Source organism: Numida meleagris, chromosome 12, assembly GCF_002078875.1.
Source record: "Numida meleagris isolate 19003 breed g44 Domestic line chromosome 12, NumMel1.0, whole genome shotgun sequence".
Classification (NCBI taxonomy): domain Eukaryota; kingdom Metazoa; phylum Chordata; class Aves; order Galliformes; family Numididae; genus Numida; species Numida meleagris.
The window spans coordinates 7,935,162-7,955,847 of record NC_034420.1 but is presented as its reverse complement, the minus strand read 5'-3'; the positions used below and the strand labels follow the sequence as shown (position 1 = coordinate 7,955,847).

Here is a 20,686-nt window from a genome sequence, read left to right as displayed (position 1 = left end):
GGGGACAGGAGCGGCGCTCGGGGGCACAGGGCAGCCCGCAGCGTGCAGGCCCAGGGCCCGGCCACCAGGGCGCACGGGGCCCACGGCAGCACCACCCGGCCGGGGCGGGGCCGCGCGGGGCGCGCCGGGAGCTGTAGTTGCGGCGCGGGCAGCAGGCGGGCCCAGGGAGCATGGCCGCCCGCTCGCTGCGGGCCGGGGCTCGGCTGTCCGTCGGCGCGGCGCGGCGGGGCAGGTGCGTGGGGCGCGGGGCTTCCGCGGCCGCGGGCGGGCGGCGGGGAGCGGAGCGGAGCGGGACGTGGCGGCGGAGCGGGGCCGGGCCCAGCGCGGCGGTCGGCGGGCCCGGGCCTGTCCCGTCCCGTCCTGCTGGGCGAGCCGGGCTGCCCCGCAGAGCGCAGCCGAGCGCGGGGCGAGGCGGCTGCGTGCCCCCCGGGCGGCCCTTCCTTCCTGCGGGGGCAGCTCCCCGTGCCCGTCCGCCGAGCCGCTCCGTGCGCGGGGAGCGGCCCTTCCTGCAGGCCCCGGGCTGACGGGTCGGCGAGCTCTGCCTGTCACGTCCTCCGCGGGATTTCGGTCACGATGCAGCACCTGTGCCGCGGTGTCCATCGCAGTGCGGGGTTGGGCAGGGGAAGAGAGGCGTGGTCGCTGTGTCCGTGTTCGGGCAGTGTCTGGTCGTGGTCCTGCGGCCGGCCGTGGTTTGGACGCTGTGGGATCTGACTTCCAGAAGAGCAGTGAATCCGTAGCAGCGGGCTCTGGTTATTTCAGTGAAATGCAGGCAGCTGGAAAGGAAAACAGGCAAAATGGGGGATCGCCTTTGCTGCTGTTGTGTCGGGATTTGTTTCTCTGAAAAGAGCTAAAAGGCCACACAAACGTAATAAAGAGATACCAGAGCACTTCATGGAAGCGCTGGGTGCGGGGCTAACCGCGAAGCCGGGCAACTGCAAGCCCTCCCGCCTCCAACACGCTTTGTGGGTGTGAAAGCTGCCGTGCCCCTCGCAGCACGTGGCAGACAGGCCCGGCTTCTGGCAAGCGGCAGCGGGAGCAGAGAACAGCCGGCTGTGCGCTGGGGCTGCTGGCTGGGCCACGCGTGCACGGAGCGGCTGCCGGGCTGCGTGCGGTGCGGGAGGATGCCCGCATTCGCAGCCCTCGTGCAGAAGCTTGTCCTGCAGCTGGGTGTTGTCGATGAGGAGGAGTCCACGACGCGTTCTCCGACACCGCTCCTGGTGAGACAGAGCGCAGGCAGTGAGGGTAATTAGGAGATTCCCGTGCGAAGAACTGATGCAGATGTTTCTGCAGCTCAGCGCTTGCGTGCTTTGTCAAGCAGATTTGGGAGGAGGAGGTGGGGTAGAGTCCTTGTGTGGTCTGCAACATTTGGGTATGGTGCCCGTTCTCCAGAAAGAACGGTTGTTTGGAATGCAGGCCTGTTCCCATCAATAAAATTGTTATCTTTAAGGATGGCTGACTTCGGTCACATGGCTGCAATCAGCGTCTCCGCCCTCTTTGACATCAGTTTGTAAATCTTTCTGAAGCGCCCGCGTAGTCATATGATCCTTTCACACCCGCTGGGACTTCCCCATGTCTGTCACCTCAGGATGTGTCAGCTTCCTCCTATGTGGGATTCCGCCTATTTTTAGGGCAGCCGCGACCAGGACTTGTGTTTAGGAGATAGAGGACAGGCTGTAAATAGCACTCGCCCTTTGTAGTGGTGTGTTTCTTTCATCCTCAAGGAAGAAGTGAATCGAGCAGCGTTTTCAGTTCTGCTTAATACTCCTTCTTAAATTTCCCTTTGGAGTCAACCTGTGGTGCTTTTTTTCTTGCCCCCAACTTTTGAGGCAGGCTTGTCTGAACAGCCCGTGGCACCCGGGGCGTTTCACTGCGCAGGGAGTGCTCAGCAGCTCGGTTTCACTAGCTGGAGACAGGACTCCATGCCGGCCGCTCTCCGCTTCACGTAGGCAGGGCCCCTGAGTGCAGCCACCAGCTCGCTCGTGCCCCTCTCCTACGCACCGAAACACACCCGTCTGTGTGCTGTGAATCAGCCGCGCGTGGAATTGACTCAGTCAGCTTCACTTCTTGGATGCAAAGGAGATAGCTTGTTTATATTGCGTTGGATTTTTTTAAGCTGCAGGTGTTTAACCTGCGAGGTGCTTAGCAACGCTGCTTTCTTAGCTGAATGTTGGCTTCTTCGGCCCATCTGGAACAGGGCTGAGCTCCCTTCCTGCAGCTCTTTACATGAAATACAAGAAGATGAAGGACGAGGCTTGTAGTTAGTGCTTACCACAGACATGCTTTTCCTCACAAAGAAAGTTTTCCAGTTATTGCAGGTTTGTTCATGGATTTTGAAGGGTTGGGTTGTTGGGTTTTCTCTTCTTTGGCATTGTGGGAACCCAGAACGATGGTGGCTGGGCAGCTAATTGGGAAGCACCCCTTGACGTGTCCTTGCCCGGTTCTTTAAAGACCTGGGCCAGGAGTTCTATCCCAGAGCAAATGTATGTAGCAGAAACACTCAGCTCTGTGTTTGGCACATAATAGATGCAGGAGCTGTTTGGTGTACAGATCATGTTTTATGTACCCACTCATAAAAACTGTAGATGCGGGTGTCTTCAGGTGGGAAGAGGCAGTTCGTCATTAGTGCTGTGGGAGATCTAGCAACCCTTCATTCAGGATAGAATGAGGGCACACCTGGGCTGCTAAGCAGGGAGTGGTAGGAGGTGCCTGGTGGTCTTCGGGCAGATTTATCTCTTAAAGTGTGCTTTGGTCACACAGGTAAACCAGTCTTAGGCACCCAAAGAGGAGGCCTCTGCCCTTCCCTACGTTGTTCTTCCCACATCTCTCCAGGCTTCACGTGACGTCTTTTCTTTTGTACTTGCACTCATCTGGTAGCACAGCAAACTTCTTTGAGCACATTGGACAGCAGGTGCTCCTGTTGGGTTTGGTTTTGGCTGGTTTAACTCCTCGAGCCTTCATTCTCTGGAAACTTCACGGTCCTGGAGTAAGGGACCTGGGCTCATCCTGCTCGGCTGCCCGTAAGCTCAGCTTGGCTGGATTGCTGAGCAGTGCTGAAGTCTCGTGACCGATTTGATGGACCCTGAAACAAAAGCAGTGCCCTTCTGTGACGCTGTACCCAAGCAGTATGGCTTTGCTCGTGAGCAGGGAAGTTTAACGGTGCGGGCCTGGTAATGTGAGCTTGGCCATATTGATTCTGAGGTGTGGGTGAGCTCCTCTGTGCAGTGCTGAATTGTGCTGTGTGAACACCGAAGTGCAGTGATCTCTGTGCTGTGCTGCCTTTCTCTCAATACATCTGTGCATGGTTGATTCAAACCCCTCCATTGCAGGGGATGCTCTGCAGAAGAGCTGAGGTCTTCTTAAGAAAGAGAGGCTCACTCTTCCCTGCCGTGCACGTACTGACAGTTGTCAGGTGGTGTGTTCAGCCCCGTTTCCCAGCACAGCCAGCACAGCTCTGAAGGTTCTGCAGAAGGCTCCAGAATGACGAGGAAAACTGAATGCACCACATACTGTCTGATTGCACCCAGGAGAAGAAACAGGCCAGAGTATCTGAGGATCAGTTCCTCTGTTAGTCACCAGTTTGACACGTGTATGTCCTTCCATGGTTGTTGAACTGCTTCATGGAAATCCACATCCACTTCCCAGAAACCCACAACCTCTGCAGCAGTGTGACTTTGCCACCAGCTTCTCTTCTTAGGGTGGCAGGCTGGGCTGTGTCCATGCATATCTGCCCATGTTCACAGATTTTACTGAATTTTGCTCAGGTTTTTTTTTTTTTTCCTTTTTCATGTTTGTTAAACCAGCTCTAATACCCGCCTCCTTTTCAAGGCTAGCTTGCAAAAATAATTCTAAAGTCTGCTACTGACCACCTGTACTGGGAGGTTAGTAACAGTGCAACCAATAAATTGTTTTTCTGTCAAAATCTGACTTTTCAAGGTATGTCGGGGTGGTGGCATATGGCCTCTGTAGTGACATGAGTCTAAAATAAAAGATTTTTTCAAAGTGTCTGTCTGTTTTCTGTGCTAGCTGCCTACATCCTTTGGAAAGGGTTAAAATCTTACCTAGAGTCCTGTGCGCCTTTTTGAAGAGAGCCTGCTTTTAGTAATGATGCTAAACTGAAATTCTTCCTTTTGACTGTGTTGGAACTTAACTTTCCCTGTCTTGTCACTAGTTTGTATTTCAGGGAGTCCCTGTGTGTCTTCAGCACTGCAGCTCAGCAGAGAAGTACAGGAGACGAGTGTGGGCCAGAAGATCCCCATGATGAGCCGAAGCATCCCCTTTCTGACTGTGCCTTAGAGCACAAAGCCATCAAATTGGAAGAGCAAGTTCGGGATTTAACTGTGAGTTTGCAGCTGGTGGCATCACCGTCTTTCATTTGGGCCCCTTGACTTTCTCTTTCAGCCCCGTCTTGTTCTGTAAGAGCTACAACCTGCACACAATAGCACTGTGTTGTGACAGCATTCAGAGCAGCTCTGCCATTCCCAGAAACACCAGGTGTCAATAGCTCCTGGGAGCAAGACACTGATAGTTTGATCCCAGCAGGCAAAACTGTATGTCCGAGATGGGCTGTGGTCAGCTCTTTTGCAACGTTGTACAAGGGAATGTCAGTAGCTTTGTCCTGGTTAATACCACAGATTGTAACCTCCTGGATCCGTGTTGTCTAAGAAGTCATCTTTGGTGTCTGGTGTGGAAAAGGTAGGGAATATTTTATAGAGACTTTCAGATGTGGCTGAGGAGAGGAATAAATACTGCAGCGCAGGGCAGTTCTGGGGATAATTGTCCGGAGTACTACTTCAGCAAGTGATAAATCAGCTTGCTACAGATCTGTTGCTAAGACCTGCCTGCTAGAGAAGAGAGCATCTCAATAGGTACAGTGAGTCATGCAGAAAGCAGCAGCCTGACAATGTGCTGAGCACTGAGTGCTTCTGGCCTCACCTTGGGTCTTTGGAGGGAGTTGCAGTTGTGCTGATTAATCAGTAGGAGAGGGATTGGCTGTGTATGTTGTAATGAAAATGCCGGAGCCCAGCGCAAACCTTGTGGTGTGTAATGGCTTCTTTTTAAGTGGTATCTAAGGGATTGCAGTTTTGTCAGAAAATCAGTTTGATGTCATTGTCTCGTGTCTCCTTTTGCTGTTACGGTTACAGGAGCGATACCGGAGAGCTTTGGCAGATTCTGAGAACGTCCGGAGGAGAACGCAGAAGTTTGTGGAAGACGCCAAGCTCTTTGGTGAGCAACGTGACACAGAGCTGTGTTTGCTGAGGTTGCCTGCCTGCCTGAGCACAAAATGCTGATCAGCAGCTTTGCTCTCCCCTCTGTCCTGCCCTTGTTTGTTGTAAAGTGTGCTGTGATGTTTGGCCTGGCCTGCTGGTGTCTCAGCATTACGCTTCCCCGTGTCCAGCTGTGTCCTGTCAGTTTCATCTCACTGTTTTATGAACTTCTCTAAATAAAACAGACCTGGTGCTGCTCACTTCATGGAAATTACGGGTTCTTCTGTGTGCTGAGAATTGGCTCTCACAGCATGTATTTTGTAGGTTTTCATCAAGTTGTGATCTCCTTTATTATATTAACAGTCTCTTCTCTTCTGCTGTGGCTTTTAGGAGGTGCATCCTGTCTGGGACAAGGGGGTTGGTTGCTATATCAGATGGTCTGTAAAATTTCTGCAGTAAACATTTTAGCATCAGTGAAGCGGGTTGATTGTAGCTTGGGAACTGAGGCAGGTGAAGTGGAGAAAAACTGCTGTTTAATCATTGCTCTCTGCCAGTACCATCTCTGAGAATGAGAAACCATTGTTTTCCATAGCACGCGTAAAGCTTTTCTGTGAGTTAATTTTAGTGGCTTTGAAATTAGAGCTACATCTGTTACCATTGTGCTACAAAATGACTGTTGAGTGCTGGGAAAATCAGGATTATTGGTTTGGGGTTTTTCTTGTTTGTTTGCTTGTTTTGAGTTTTAACTTTCTATGTGTGGTATGCTTTAGATTTGAAAAAAATAAGGTTATTTATTAAAGTTGCTCACGGAATGTGGCACAGGGGATCTGTAGAGCATTTAAAGTAGATCCTGGTGTAAGAGGACATGGGTTGGTAGTTGGTCTGCTTTTTGTTGCCCCTCCTCCACGCTTTTATCATTCTATGATGATATGTTAGCATGTTGAACTTGTATGTACAAGCACAGGCAGCACTGAACTGTTGTGTCTCTTGTCTGTTTTCCTGATGTATCTTTCCAGTAAGTTTGTTAAGACATCAGTGTAAGTGAGGGAGACTGGTTTTCCTGAAACTTCTGCTCTGTGTAACACGATACTTCTGGAAATGTGTATGATCTACACCCATTTTTCTAATGAAAAATGCTATGGTTTTTCTTTTTTTCATGACCAGCTGTTTTATCCATTCCTTCCACTGCTGTTTTAACTTGTGAGTAAAATTGTGAATATACGTGTGAATGGTCATGTATTATACTTATTTCCCTCCACTGTGCTTGTTCCCTGTGTGCATGGATGTGGAGCTTTCAAACTTCTGTGACTTTTCGCCTGGCATTGGCACTGTAGTTCTGTATGCTCTGTACGTTGTCCTTCATTTGTTTCTTATTTTCTTACAGGGATCCAGAGTTTCTGCAGGGACCTTGTGGAGGTAGCAGACATCTTGGAGAAGACTGCCGAGAGTGCCGCAGAAGAAGCGGAGCCTAGTAATCCAAACCCAACCCTACAGAAAATCTACGAAGGCCTCTCTCTAATAGAGGCCAAATTGCAAAGTGTATTCGCCAAACACGGCCTTCAGAAGATGAGCCCTGTTGGTGACAAATACGATCCGTATGACCATGAAATAGTTTGCCATGTACCAGCCGAGGGAATGCAGCCGGGCACGATAGCACTGGTGACTCAGGATGGCTACAAACTCCATGGTCGCACTATCAGACATGCACTTGTTGGCGTGGCCGTGGAGTCACAGGAGTGATGTGGGCTTGCCCCTTGGCACCTGGGACCTGACTGGGCTGGGGACCTCTCAGCACTCATGGCAGCTGCAGCTGCATGTCTGTACTTATTTATTAAGCTAGGTTTGTATTGTGCGTTGGCTTCTTTATAATGCGTGCAGTCATTTTGCCATTAATTATAAGGTACTTGTATATTTAATGATCCTTTTTGGAGTATGTGGAGTAGTACTAGGAGTTCTGCTATTTGTCGGATACGCGGCATCATAGCCCCGTTCCCTGATGCTCATTTCTCCATTAGAACTTGGATAGGGAAGGGGATGCGAGAAAGAAATCTTGGCTCTCGACTGCAACTCTGAGACAGATTCCAGCAGAGGCCTTTAGGCAAGTCAGTCCTCTGCCTCAGTTTCTGTAATTGTATCGAGGGAATATGATAATACTTATTGACCTACCTCACAGGGATGTGGTGAGGCTTTCTCCTTGCAGAGCACTCAGAAGGGGAAAAGCTCAAAGGACTGAGTATTATTATCAGGCTGATCTTGGTATCTTCCCTTGTCCCCAGGCCCCTTAGGTGGGGGTCAAAATGATCGGTGGCTTGGAGTGACATTTAGGGCCATTTTTTTCTTATGTCATTTCAGGAGAATAATCCTGAATTAATGAAATCTCTGTCATGCTATAGATGAATAGGTTGAGGTTTTAAAGAGAATTCAGTTGTTATGTCAGTGTGTTAATATTTGTTCTCTAGGTAAAATTTCAACTTGCCTCCTTGTTCCTAAATGTAAAACAGGGAGTGATGGTTCTCGATAGAGCCAGAAAGCTCCTCTCAGATCTCTCTTTCTCCAACCAGTGTATTTTAGAGGAGAGTAATCTCTCTTCCCTGATGGGTATTTGTGCATCTTTCAAGCATGATAAATGATATGCTTTTTGTTGCAGCTGCTGGCGAAATGGAGATGCGCCCTTAAGTAGGAAATCTGGACCGCTTTATTTTCTCAAGCTCTCCAATGATAGCACTCAGATAACACTAACTTGCAGTTGACATTCAGATTCTACCGTTGTGTAGTCATAGTAGATGTGAAACCGTTTGGTTTTTTTTTTTTTTGACACAAGGAGAAAAAGTCTTCTCTACAAAAGTCTCAAGTGTCCTTGAAACAATTTTAGCGGCGGTGACAAGAAAGGAAGATCAGCAGAAGGCAGGGGAACTGAAAGCTGACCTCAAGCCATCCTCCTGGTTGGAGGCATGTTGTTGTCCCAGTATGGCATATGTGTTTCCCAGAGGTCCTTTTGCCAGGGAGTCCATTTATCTCAGCTGAAAGGATGCAGTCACCCATTAAGATCAGAATTTAACCCTTGAGAGAGCAGTAAGCAGTGTAGTGACAAAAGAGTTGTATAAGCCCGACTGTGGTTTGCACTACATAAAACCCCCAGGCATGGTGGTTTTCAGGTTGTTTCTTACGAATTCCTTAATTACTGCCTTTTTACTTTCTGGTATCGGATCTACGGCCTGGCAGTTATTTGAGATCCACTTGCAAAAGCTCTTTATTGTGGTGAGTGCCATCACTGGTTTGGAAGAAAGCTTATTCTTCTCCCATTCCTTTGCAGGCTTCGGTCGCATAATCCTTTGTGATGGACTTCAAAGTAACAGCAGCCTTCAGTTACCATCTATCAGCAGTCTTTCATGTGGGGAGACTGTATGCAGAGCACACGCAGTTAATGGGTTGTCATTATAGAATTTGTAGGAAGGTGCCTGTTTTGATGTGCTTCACACAAGCTGCTTGGGTGACATCTACATGTGGGTGACCCGGTGTGGCTTTGTGCCTCTGAGTAGTTAGGTTCTCAGAGAGGTACTTGAGATTTCAGCCCTGAGCCAGTGCTTCGTGGCAGCCTCAGATCACTTCAGAAAACTTCTAGTTCAGTGCTCTTGTTGTATTGTGTTCTTGCAAATGTCAGAGTTACAAAAGAACTTGCTGGTGGTTGTGTTGGCATTGGACATGCCAACTGGGTGACTGGATGATGCTGTTAACCAGGACACAAACCAGGTGAAATGTGCGGGGTGGCAGTGCAGGTCTTGTTCTCATGACTGCCTGCAGCCTCTCCTGCAGAAGCTGTATGTTCAGCAGGAGCAGCTAGGTTCTCCTCTGCCTCTTTGGTCCCTGGTAGATCAGCTGAGCCATTTGCAAATAGGAGGAGAGAGCCAGTTGTGGAAAAGAATGTGTAATGTGAAAGATAATTTATAAGGAACTGAACAGAAATGCAGGTATTTTTTGTAAGAGGTCGTTTTCACTCATAGAAAGGCTGCAGCTTACCTGAGCCATACTTGAAGTAGCAGGTGGCCAGAAGTGATGGGATCCAAAGCACCTTTAAACTGACCCACTGTGCAGCCTGACTGTCAAAGTATGCTACATCTGCTTGGTCCTCCCTTGGACTGTTTGCTAGGCCTGCCTGTCAGCTAGTATTCACCCTTTTTTGCCTTAAAGAAGTACCCTAAAATGCACTCCAGACACTGCCTGCCTGCAGTAAGAGGTTATTGATTCAGCTGGTGCATCTGGGGTCTGCTTTCACTGAGGCACTGCTGTGTGGCTGGAGCAGGAATCTCGGGGGTCAGGTTCCTGTGCAGTGTTTCTGAGCCCCCCCCTTGCCCCCGTCCAGGCCCAGTTTAATTCTGGGCAAGCTGTTTTCCCGGTTCCTGCCCCAGTGTTTTAAATCTGGGAAACTTCTGTAGATCTCATTAGGCTTTATGATGGTTATTGCAAGATGTAAGTAGTGCTTAGAGGCTCTTGCAGAAGTTACCAAAGACTGTTGTTGTTTGTCCTTAGTTTCCTGCTCGCTCTGAATTGTGAAAGGGGAATGAAATAACCAAACCTGGATTCCATCGCAGAATTTACATTTCCTAGGCAAAATTGGATTCTCTTGCCTTTCAAGCACACTTAATGATCTCTTATTGTGGATGAGATTGCCTAAGGGTGGAGTGGGTTTCTCCTTTGTCTAGCTTCCCTGTTTGTGCAGAGCTCACACGCGGAGCAGGGTGGGACGAGTCCCTCCCGGTGCTCTGCAGAGTGACACCAAAGAGTCTGACCCGTGAGCTTCTCCCCTCCTGTCACTTTATCCAATCGACTTTGGAGTTTGTTAGAAGGGATGGAATAGCAGAGGAGAGCAAGTGCTGTGTACCTCTTGCTCGTTTCCGCTTGCTCACCCAGCCATGAACTGACCTGGGATTGCAGAGCAGACGTCCCACGTGTGGATCTGCAGATCTGCCCCAGGAGGCCGGGCAGGCCTGCACTGGGCATTGCAGCGCTGTCCCACCAGCATCTGGGCTGGGAGCAGGAGCAGTGCAGAACACGAATGTCGCTTTGGGGACCTTCAATTCTCAGCGCTTCCTCAGCAGAGCTGCTGCTGGAAGAGAGCAGCTGTGATAAATCAGTGGCTGCGAGAATTCCTCTCGTTTTTGAAAACTGTATTTAAGTTTTATATTGTGAATGTTGTGGGGTTTTGGTTTTTTAATTTTAAAACGTGAGATGTTCTGATATTACTTGCAAAGTGTGATGAACAAAGCGTTGCTGATCTCCAAAAATCTGAAGTCCATTTTAGCTGGTGAGGAACCTTTACGTACTGTACGTCATCACTTGTCTGTGCTGCGCTTACCCAACGGTTCTGGCTGTACAAGAGAGGAAAACTCGAGTGTGGGACCGGTGCAAGTCACTGACAACAACATTTGAGTTAATGTTGGAAAGGGCTGATGTTCTTTACATGTCCAGATACTGTCTGTTTGCTAATAAAAAAAAAAGAATTGCAGTTGGTTCTTCTCCTTTCCCTGCTGCCCCCAAAGCGCTGCCCAGTCCGGCTGCTGCTGTGGCACTGGGGATGGGAAGGGCTGTTCCCCAGCTGGCTCCTCAGTCCGTGAAGGTGCTGTGCTGTACCAGCAGGCCGTGCAGTGCCCCAATGTGCTTCTTCCTAGGGGAAAAAAAAAAACAACTTCGCGAAGAGCGTTACACGCGGCCCTTCTGGGGGAACAGCGACATTTTTGTGCTGAGCATCTGCCAGCACCATCCCCTTGCGATCGCAGAGGCAGCTTCCCATGGCGCGGGCTCTTCCTCGAGGCTGGAAGCAGCGGTGATGGCATTGCCGCGTGCATTCGCTAACCAGGAAACGCTGCTAGCTGCGGCCGCGCCGGTCACTGCCGGCTCTTCTGGTTTTCTCCGCGGCGACAGCGAGAGTCGGGAGTCTGCAAACCGCAACCACCTCCGTCTGCAGCGTGAGCAAGGGAAGGCGTTCCGGCAGCAGCCAGGCGCCAGCCCTTCCAGCCCGGGCCGGGAGCGGCTACAAGCAGCGGCGTGCCCTGCCCGCGGCTCCGACGCCGCGCCGCCCTGCTGCCTCCTCCCCCGGAACGGAACGGAGCGCACCGCCCCGTGCCCGCGCGCGGCAGTGACGAAGCCAGCGCGGGGCCACGCGCGCTCCGCTCCGCAGCTCAGGGCGGCAGGCGGCGGGGCCGTGCCGTGCCGTGCCGTGCCGTGCCGTGCCGTGCCGTGCCGTGCCGTGCCGTGCCGTGCCGTGCCGTGCCGTGCCGTGCCGTGCCGTGCCGTGCCCGCAGCCGGGGGCTCGGGGCCGTGCCTGCCGCGAGGGGCGGTACCGCCGGGCCCCGCCGCTCCCCCCGCCGCCCGCGCCATGGCCCCGCTGCTGCTGCCGGCCCTGGCCGCCCTCCTGGCCGCCCCCGTCGTCGCCCGCGCCCCGCCGCACAGCATCGGTAGGGCTGGGAGGGAGAGCGGGGGGGGGCGAGCCGCGTTTCCCCGTCCCCTGGGTCGGGGGGAGGCGGGCGGGGAGCGGGGACCCCGGAGCCCGGCGGGGCTGCGGCACCGTGCCCCCGTGCGCCGCCGACCGCCGCCCCCCGCCCCTCTCTGCCCGCAGCCGTGGTGGGCGCCGGGCTCGGCGGTTCGGCCGTCGCCTACTTCCTGCAGCAGCACTTCGGGCCGCAGGTGCAGCTGGACGTGTACGAGCAGGGCGACGTGGGCGGCCGCCTGGCCACCGTCACCGTCAACAAGCAGCAGTACGAGAGCCGGGCCGCGTCCATCCACGCGCTCAGCCTGCACATGCAGGACTTCGTCAAGACGCTCGGTGAGTGCCGCGTGCCCGGGGGCGTGCGGCGGTAGCTCGGCACGGTGTAACGTGGTGTCCCGGCGCCCCAGCCCCGTTGTGTCCGCACCGTGGGAGGGGAAGGGCTGGCGCGGCCCGGTGCCGAGCGTTCCTGGCTTCGTCCCATCCGGCAGCGGGCAGCTCTGGGGGATGCCCGAGCACGTGGGCTCTCGCGCTGCCCGGTGCCCATGCGGGAGCTCAGGCCGTTACCCGCACCCCACCGCCCGCCCGGCGGGCCCTCTGCTCCCCTCAGGCCTCAGGCAGCGCCGCGAGGTGCCGGGGAAGAGCGCCGTGTTCAGCGGGGAGCACTTTGTGCTGGAGGAGACCGACTGGTACCTGCTGAACCTCTTCCGGCTCTGGTGGCACTACGGGATCAGCTTCCTGCGCCTGCAGATGTGGGTGGAGGAGGTGATGGAGAAGTTCATGAGGTAGGGGAGTGGTGGAGTTGGGGGGGGGATCTCCCCAGCACCGGGACCTCACCCTGTGCTGCCGTCCCCCCCAGGATCTACAAGTACCAGGCGCACGGCTACGCCTTCTCCAGCCTGGAGGAGCTGCTGCGCTCGCTGGGGGGTGAGGCCTTCGTCAACATGACGCAGCACTCGGTGGCCGAGGCCCTGCTGGAGGTGGGCGTCACGCAGCGCTTCGTGGACGACGTCATTGCGGCCGTGCTGCGCTCCAGCTACGGCCAGTCGGTGCTGGTGCCCGCCTTTGCGGGTGAGGATCTGTTGCCCTCACGTGAGCGTCCCTCCTGGGGTCCCTCCCCAAGCAGGGCCCTGAGCGCCCTCCCCTTTCTCTCCCCAGGAGCCATGTCGCTGGCAGGGGCCCAGGGCAGCACCTGGGCGGTGGAAGGAGGCAACAGGCTGGTGTGCTCGGGCCTGCTGAAGCTGACCAAAGCCAACATCATCCACGGCAGGGTGACGGGTGTTTCTCTGCACAGCTCAGGTGAGCCCAGCCATGGTGTCTGCTCCGGCCCTGTGCACCCATGGGTGCTGCTGGCCTTGGGGTGTGGGTCTGTGCCCGGAGAGGGCATGGTGGGGATGGGTTAATGGTTGGACCCGATGATCTTAGCCATCTTTTCCAACCGTAATGATTCGGTGATTCTATGAAGTGGGTGGTGGGGGCTGTGGGGATGCTGGGGGCTCTGGGAGGCTGTCTGTCTGTCTGGGAGGCTTGGCCCTGTCCTGCAGACCTCAGCCCTGCGGTCCCTTAGGTCCCTTCTTTGGGCTCACAGGTTCCCACTGGCACTGTCCGTGTTGCAGGCTTGCTCCCTGCTCCAGCACAGCAGGACAGCTGTGGTTTGTGGAGGGCGGCCCTGCCCCACTCATCACCTCTCCAGCCTGAGCTTCTCTAGAAGCTTTTTCCCGCAGGTTCTGTAAAATGCTCTTTCTGTTGCCCTAAAGCATTAGCAACTCATCTAGAGCCACCAGATGCTATGGTCCAGCACTGGAAAACCTGTGGGTGGAGGCAGTGCTAGAAAAAAGTGGGGCTGAAGCTCTGGGGCCATACAGCTTGGGGTCAGTGCTACTCCTGCTATCTGCCATCTCTCTTCAGAGGGGAGACCCCTGTACCAGGTGCACTACACGAGCAGCGAAGGCCAGGGCTCAGCGTTCTACGACATGGTGGTGGTGACCACTGCCCTACACCCCAGCAGGAGCAACTTCACCTTCCAGAACTTCGAGCCGCCCATTGACAACTTCCCTGGCACCTTCCAGCCTTCCGTCACCTCCGTGGTGCACGGCTACCTCAACTCCTCCTACTTCGGTTTCCCTGACCCCAAGCTCTTCCCCTTCGCCAGCATCCTCACCACCGACACTCCCACCCTCTTCTTCAACGCCATGGACAACATCTGTCCTGTCAACATCTCGGCAGCGTTCCGTCGCAAACAGCCCCAGGAGGCGGCGGTGTGGCGGGTCCTCTCCCAGCAGCCGCTGGACAAGCAGCAGCTGAAGACCCTCTTCAGGTCCTACTACTCGGTGCAGGTGACGGAGTGGCAGTCCCACCCCCGTTACGACTCCGCCAAGTCGCTGCCGCCCATCGTGCTCCACGAAAACCTCTTCTACCTCAGCGGCGTGGAGTGGGTGGCCAGCTCCATGGAGATGATTGCCGTGGCGGCCAAAAACGTGGCCCTCCTGGCTTACAACCGCTGGTACCAGGACCTGGAGAAAATAGACCAGAAGGACTTGATGCACAAGGTGAAGACTGAGCTGTGACGCGCTGGGTGGTGGTGGGCTAGGAACTGTTGCCTGTAGTGGCCGGGGGAGTATTTATTGCCTTGGGATCACCTTGGGGCTTGGGGCTGGGGGCGAGGGACAAGCTGTGTCCAGATGACTTGAACATGTTTTGCCTTCAGGAATACAGCCTCTGCCACCTGTCTGTGCCGTGCGCCGGAGATTTCTCCCTTCCCGTCCTGGGGTGGTACTGGAACGTGCTGTGAGAAACGGTCATCGTGCTTTGGGAGGGACCTCGTGCGGTTTCAAAGCCAAGGCCATGGGGCGAGCAGATAGATGCTGGCTGGGCAGGAGCGGGGCCCTGTTCCTGCTGCTCCTCCCTGCTTTGCACGGCCCCTCCAGCCCAGGCAGCACCACGGGCCGAGGCATGGAGTGGGTCAGACGGAGGCCAGCAATGCACTTTATTGTTTAGGACCTCAAAAGCTGCCTCAGCTTCCCCAGGAGATCAGCTGCCCCCCGCCCCATGCCGCTGTGCCGGGCCCAGGGCTGCAGTTTGCACATGGGGCTGAGGGTGATGGGTGAAAACCTTTCCCCTCCCTCCTCCTTGGCCTTTCTCTGGGAGTTCAAGAGCTCTTGGCGAGGCCAGAGGCAGGATGGCATGCTGGGCTGCTTGTGGAGCTGCCCCAGCACTGGGTGTCACCAGCCTGGGCTGAGGCTGGTGGAGTCTGCAGGGGGATTTTGGGAGCCCTTGGAGGGACTCCTTGCCCCAATGCTGAGCCTGGCAATGCTTGGTAAGCAAGAGCAAGCTGCTTAGCTGCCCGTAGATGACTTTGGGGGCTTCATTCTGCAGCCTCAGAAGATGCAAGTGCAGCCCACGGCGATGGTCTCCATGACTGTCTGATACTTCTTGTGGCACTTCTTCCTCCCAGAGGCCTTGTGCCCCACCTCGCCTGGTGCCTGGCAGAGCAGCCTGCGGACGGGCAGCCGGCTGTAGATGGGGATGCTGGCCATGGTGCGGTCCTCCTGCATGGTGAAGGGGTTGATGCAGCCGGTGCAGAGGCACCGGGCCTCGGGGATGTCTGCCGGGATCCGCGTGGCGTCGTGGTTGATGCTGGAGGACAAGGAAAGCAATTGGAGGTTAGGGGGATGGTGAGCCTGGCAGGTGGGATGGTGACAGCGGGGTGGGGATGGGCAGGGCAATGCCTCTGCGGGGTGACATGGGGAGCGCTGCATCATGGGTGGCTTTGGTTTGCTGGAGCCGTGGTTAACACTGCAGCTGCCAACATGAGACGAGTGTGCATGACCCTGCCCAGAGCCCCCCAAGCCCTGAGGACCCTGTCCCACACTTACCTGTAGGCCCAGGGGGACAGGCTCCTGCGGTTGGACCTCCAGAGCCGCAGGTTGACCTGGCACTTGGTGTCGCCTGGCTCGGAGCCATTCCTCAGCTGGTGCACCATGTCCTGGATGCTGCGCTCGTAGTCCTCCATTGGAGTGTAGGGGTCATCCGGGGCCCAGGCCGGGGCAGGAGCAGCCGTGGGGAGCCGTGAAGGGCCCCTTCTCCTCCCCTTGGCTGCTCTGCTTTCATCCTTGGCTTCTGGCACCAGAACCATGGCGAAGGTGAAGATGCAGAGGAGAAGCTGAGGAGAAAGGAGTGCAGTGCGTGGCTGCCCTGGGCTGCAGAGCTTGTGCAAAAGGATGCATCCCTAGGTAGGGGATGGGCACTTTGCTCAATTTCCTGGCACTGGGGTGGCACCGTGCACACTGGGGTGGTGGGCACATGGTCGTGGTGAGCCCATAGCCTGAGCCCCAGGAGATGCTCTTGGCTGCAGATCCCCTTGTGCAGGGAGCTGAGCCCAAAGGGCCCCGTGCCTGTCCTGAGCATCCCCAGGTGGCAGCGTGCCGGGAGCGGGCGCACACACCCAGCTCAGGGTGTACCTGGTGCTCCTTGCGTTTACAAGGAGCCTTAGAGATGAGCCATGCAAGAATGAGATCTTTATCCAAACCCTCCTCTCCCTCTGTGCTCTGAGGACAGAGAAAGAAAGGTGCCTTTTCCTCTCCTTCTCCCTCCGGCCTCGCAGGGCCGAGCTCCGTGTGCCGGCAGCCGGCATGCTGCCCAGTGCCGAACAAAGTTGCTTTCTGTAGTACTGCTCTCCATGTGGCTGCAGCCAGCCGAGGCAGCCCCACGCCCTGCCCCTGGTCCCGCTGTGACACCGTCCTGCGTGCATGCGGGGTCCGGGCAGAGTGCTGCGCTTTCCTCCTGGGCTGTGCCACGCTTCCCTCCGGCCACCACCGCAGGTTCGCTCCCCGCTTTGTCCCCTTTGTGCCACGTGCGGGAGCGATGGGCCCGGCAGGGCCAGGGCGAGCATCTCCAAAGCAAACAGAGCCAGGTAGCCACCCGCAAACACGCGTGTACGTAATGGCATTAAAGAAGGGAAGCGAGCAGGCAGCCCCGCGCCGCGGCACGCTACCTACCAGGTTGGGAGCCCGCTCCATCGCGGCGGAGGGCCGGACTCCTGCCCGCAGTGCAGCTGGCACAGCCGTGCCCCACAGCTAAATAGGGAAAGCCCCAGCCCCGCGGCGCTTCCCCGGAGGTGTGTCCGGCACGTCCCCGAGGTGCCAGAAGCTCAGGGCCAGGGCCAGCGTGGTCTGGGACTCGGCCACCGCCTCCTCCCCAGGTGCTGGCTGCAGCAACCCTGGCTGTCCCTCCTGGAGCGGAGAGCGCAGAGGGGTTCGTGGGCAGAGCCTGTCTCAGAGAAGGGTCTGGGGTTCTGCTGGCCGTGGCAGCAAGGTGACAGCATGGTGACAGCCCTTCCTGTGGCTGGGGGCTCACTGCTGGAGCAGGTGCTGGCAGGACGGTGAGCTGTGTGCTCTGCTGGTGGCACAGTGTGTGGGTTGGCAGATTGGGGCTTCTGCGGAGACGACTGAAGGTCCCCAGTGATGCGTGTGCCACCAGCAGCTCTGCTGTCCCCAAGAGCCCCCGTGGCTCACACCATCAGCGAGGCAATGGCACCACTGTGGCTTGCACCCTGGCTATTTGTCCCCAGACCCTTCCCTGCTGCTGTCCCCAGCCCCCAGCCGATTGTGCCTGGGTCTGTGCCCGGAGCTGCAGGCTGAGGGTGCCCTGGGTGTGCTCTGGGGATGCTGCCCCAGTGCCGTGGTGCATCCAGAGGCCGAGCCTGGGGGTGCTGCAGTGGAGTAAACTGAGGCACGGGAGGTGCTGACGCCGGGGCTGGGGGCTGCGGGCAGCTGTAAAGGAGGGACAGGGCAGGGGGAGGGGGATGTAGTCCCTGTCCCTGAAGCCAGGAGGGTGTTGCACCGCACGGTGGTGCTGTCCTCCACCCAACCGCAGCGCAATGCCCTTCCTCCATCCCTCCTCCACCCCTCCCTCTATCCCCTCCCAAACCCCACTGGCTTTGCTGACAGTAGAGGTGGCTGGTGCTGTTCCCTGCTCCTTGAGGGGCGTCTTTTAAACTTTGAAGTCTGCTGCCCCAGGTCTGGGATGGCCGCTGGAGGAATGCCCCCTGCTTGCTCTACATCCCCCATCTGCAGGCTGGAAGGCCCTCATGCTTTGTAGGGCAGTGGGAAATTTCCACTTCCTTTTCTCAGTCCAGGAGCAGGGCCTCAAGAAAACCCAGAAAGTCATTATCCCCACCTCCTCCTATTGTGCCTCCCCTCCTTTTGGCCCCCACAACCCAGAGCTGTCGCAGGAAACATGCTGACATCCCCGGGGGCATTCACCAGCACAGTGCTTCGGGGCTGCGGCATCTCCCAGTCAATGAGCAGTGTCACCTCTGTCACCTGGTGGGGGCCTGGTGGCTCTGCAGCCATCTGCGCCCACGTTATTGCAGTGCCTGGAACCCCACAACTCAGGACCCCACCCTGGTTGTGTGCTCCCCAGGGCAGTGTGGGGCAGCACGCAGCCCCCGGCCGTGCCCAGAGGGTGCCGGGCTGCGCGGCCGCCTGCGTTGTGTCAGCGCTCGGCAATGCTGTTTACACATGAGAGAGGCTCAGAGGCATCCGTGCTGGGAGCCAATTACCCAGTTTTGATCTTTTTTGGTGAAAAGGAAACCAGGGCTTTTCAGACATGGCCAAATTTGATAAGCTGGGGGAGGCGGCTTTTCCCCACCAGCCTTGCGCCAGGGATGGGGCCGGGGTGCGTGGCTGGGAGGGGGACAGCGCTGCACTGGGGTGGCTGTGGGCTGTGCCCAGCCCCAGCCTGGAGCAGGGTGTGCGGGGTCTGCCATGTGCCCATGTGATGGAAGGAAGGGCTGGAAACTCCCCGGGGGCCTTCTGCACGCAGGCACCATAGGGGAGAGGGCTGATCTGGGGTTTTGCTGTCCATGCTTGTCCCTGCTGCCTCCCTGCATTGTTCCTGCCTGCCCCACCGCTACGGGAACCGTGATGGAAGCTGGAGCCTGAAGAATGGGAGCCGCTGCCCAGACAGGGTGAATCTAATCTGCCAGCCCAAGCAGACCAGGGCGCATCGTTCCCAACCATCCATCACGAGACCTGCTGTCCTGCCCTCAGCTGAGCCCAGGCTCAGCCATCCCCAGACGTGGGGCTGCTCCCTGCATGCAGAACTGTGACCCTCAGCCGGAGTGGGAGCCCACCGCCGGGCAGTGCCACGTGGAGCACACAGTACGTGTGCCCAGCAGCGGCTGGAACGAGTTGGGCTGCATCTGCAGCATCCTCCTATCTCCCATGAGCAACATTTTCCACTCATCATGAGCATGCCGCAATGAGCCGGCCTGGCTGGAGCCTGCCCTGCATGGGAGGAGAGCTGGGGTTGGCGGTGCTGGTGTCGGGCCCCCCACATGCCCGTGCCCCTGCAGGTAGCACCCGCCCGCAGCACGGCGCTCACATCCATATTTGCACAAACGCTGGTGTGCGAGTGGCTCTGGAGCCACCCGGGCCAGAAGGGCTTATTTTAAGCTCGCTGAAAAAAAAACGTTGGTTGGTGGGAATTAAAACTCCCCGCTCTCAAAAAAGGGAAAAACAGAAAGTGCTGAATTCTGCCTGCTCCTTCGGTTGCATAAACACGAGGACACGTCTGGAGGGGGCGGCCGGGACATCGCCGCTTTGTGCAGGGTCAGTGCCCCCCGCAGGCGCCCATGAGCGGGGTGGCATCCTGCTGGCAGCCCTGACCGGCAGTGCCCACTGCCCTCCTGCGTGCTGCAGAGCACAGCCGGGGCTTGGTGTCGGGACGCAGCGCGGCGTGTGCTCGGCCCTGGGGGACCCCGCATCCCCCGACAGCACATCCTGGCCCAGAGGCGGCTGCCAGCAGCTCCGGGCGGACGGGAGGGAGCGCACATCCTGCACAGCCCCACCAGCATCCATCAGCGTTTACAGCACGTCGCCTGTTACACGATCCAGACGCGCAGGTTCCTCCTGTCCCGCTCCTCTCCTGCCTTTTGTTTTCTTTTCCTTTCTGCTCTTGGAGACAGAGCACCTGATGGAAAAAGGACTGCGTGTGCTCTGGTTCCTAGAAGCACGCTGCTTCCTTCCGCCCCCCGGTACCTCTCTGCTGCCCCGGGCCGGGGGGGACTGTGGGGCCACGGCAAGGCCACAGCAAGGACAACACAGGGACATGGCAAGGACAAACCCTCATCCCAGCAAAGCCCTCTGGGTGCTCTGTGTCAGGCAGCAGAGGTCACTGCGGGATGGACAGAGCTGCTCTGAGGCAGGGAGATGACAAAGCCCCCACTGCCCCTGTGAGCATGTAGGGAGCACCCAAGGCCGTGTTGCCAGGGCAGCGATGCCCTCCGGGTCTGCGAGGAGAAGGCGCCTTATTTTTAGGGCTTTGGTGGCTTTAGCTTGCGGGCAGGCATCCAAGTTCCCAGTTTCCCAGGGTGGACGCAGGACTGAGGTAAATGGAAAGTTGAGCAGTGACACTGACGTCTGCCCCAGCTCTGCATCTCCTCCCTGCAGAGCTGGGGACGGGGCCACGCACGTGCAGGGACCCGCAGCCCCAGGAGCTGTCACCACTGGGAGCCCAGCAGGGAGGTCCTGCCCTGCTCCTGTCCCGCGCTCCCAGCTGGGGCGTGCTGAGCTCCAGCTGCTGCTCAAGGTCACCTCCAGAGCTGCTCCAGCCTGGGCTCACCCACTGCCCATGTCCTGCCCGTGTCACCGGCACGGCAGCACAGGATGGGCAAAACCCCAGCACCCCCCTGCAGCGTCAGAGGCTGTAAATTCAGCATCTGGTTCTGAGCAGGGCTGGCTGGAGAGGGAACTGTGCCGTCACTCCTCTGTCTCTTGGGAAGGTCGGAGCTGGCTCAGCCCTGGGGGCTGCTCTCATAGAGCCCCTGCAGCAGGACTGGGGCTGCCGGGAGCACGCAGACCTTGTGTACAGCTGAGGGCAGGGAGTGGGGAAAAATGGCTTTGCTGGGGGAACAGAAACAGAATCTGCTGCAGAGAGGACTCACTGGGCAGCATCCTAGTGAAGGAGTAACGAAAACAAACCCGCGCCGTGGAATCCT

General features: G+C 56.8%; 3 protein-coding genes and 1 long non-coding RNA gene across 4 annotated transcripts; 2 read left to right on the top strand and 2 right to left on the bottom strand.

Moving 5' to 3' along the window:
- Positions 119-10,688, top strand: GRPEL2 (GrpE like 2, mitochondrial). The gene is made up of 4 exons (XM_021410413.1): positions 119-232; positions 4,169-4,337; positions 5,142-5,223; positions 6,589-10,688. Exons 1-4 carry the CDS (start codon positions 171-173, stop codon positions 6,942-6,944), a joined length of 669 nt encoding a protein of 222 aa, XP_021266088.1. The 5' UTR covers positions 119-170; the 3' UTR covers positions 6,945-10,688.
- On the bottom strand, positions 10,353-12,518 carry LOC110405257. The gene is made up of 2 exons (XR_002442772.1): positions 12,379-12,518; positions 10,353-10,866 (listed from the first exon to the last, which is right to left on the bottom strand). It is a non-coding gene; the product is annotated as an uncharacterized LOC110405257 (long non-coding RNA).
- On the top strand, positions 11,519-14,395 carry PCYOX1L (prenylcysteine oxidase 1 like). The gene is made up of 6 exons (XM_021410412.1): positions 11,519-11,656; positions 11,818-12,024; positions 12,296-12,470; positions 12,545-12,756; positions 12,844-12,984; positions 13,594-14,395. Exons 1-6 carry the CDS (start codon positions 11,578-11,580, stop codon positions 14,250-14,252), a joined length of 1,473 nt encoding a protein of 490 aa, XP_021266087.1. The 5' UTR covers positions 11,519-11,577; the 3' UTR covers positions 14,253-14,395.
- IL17B (interleukin 17B) lies at positions 14,540-18,221 on the bottom strand. Its single transcript, XM_021410414.1, has 2 exons — positions 15,561-18,221; positions 14,540-15,321 (listed from the first exon to the last, which is right to left on the bottom strand). Exons 1-2 carry the CDS (start codon positions 15,818-15,820, stop codon positions 15,063-15,065), a joined length of 519 nt encoding a protein of 172 aa, XP_021266089.1. The 5' UTR covers positions 15,821-18,221; the 3' UTR covers positions 14,540-15,062.

Excerpts from the sequence above, each read along its gene's own strand:
- GRPEL2 (XM_021410413.1), top strand. The coding sequence starts at position 171 with ATGGCCGCCCGCTCGCTGCGGGCCGGGGCTCGGCTGTCCGTCGGCGCG. Across the intron at positions 233-4,168 it reads GGCGCGGCGCGGCGGGGCAG|TTTGTATTTCAGGGAGTCCC; the intron begins GTGCGTGGGGCG and ends TCTTGTCACTAG. Across the intron at positions 4,338-5,141 it reads AGCAAGTTCGGGATTTAACT|GAGCGATACCGGAGAGCTTT; the intron begins GTGAGTTTGCAG and ends TTACGGTTACAG.
- PCYOX1L (XM_021410412.1), top strand. The coding sequence starts at position 11,578 with ATGGCCCCGCTGCTGCTGCCGGCCCTGGCCGCCCTCCTGGCCGCCCCC. Across the intron at positions 12,471-12,544 it reads GTGATGGAGAAGTTCATGAG|GATCTACAAGTACCAGGCGC; the intron begins GTAGGGGAGTGG and ends CGTCCCCCCCAG. Across the intron at positions 12,757-12,843 it reads GCTGGTGCCCGCCTTTGCGG|GAGCCATGTCGCTGGCAGGG; the intron begins GTGAGGATCTGT and ends TTCTCTCCCCAG.
- IL17B (XM_021410414.1), bottom strand. The coding sequence starts at position 15,820 with ATGGTTCTGGTGCCAGAAGCCAAGGATGAAAGCAGAGCAGCCAAGGGG. Across the intron at positions 15,322-15,560 it reads CTGTCCCCCTGGGCCTACAG|CATCAACCACGACGCCACGC; the intron begins GTAAGTGTGGGA and ends CTTGTCCTCCAG.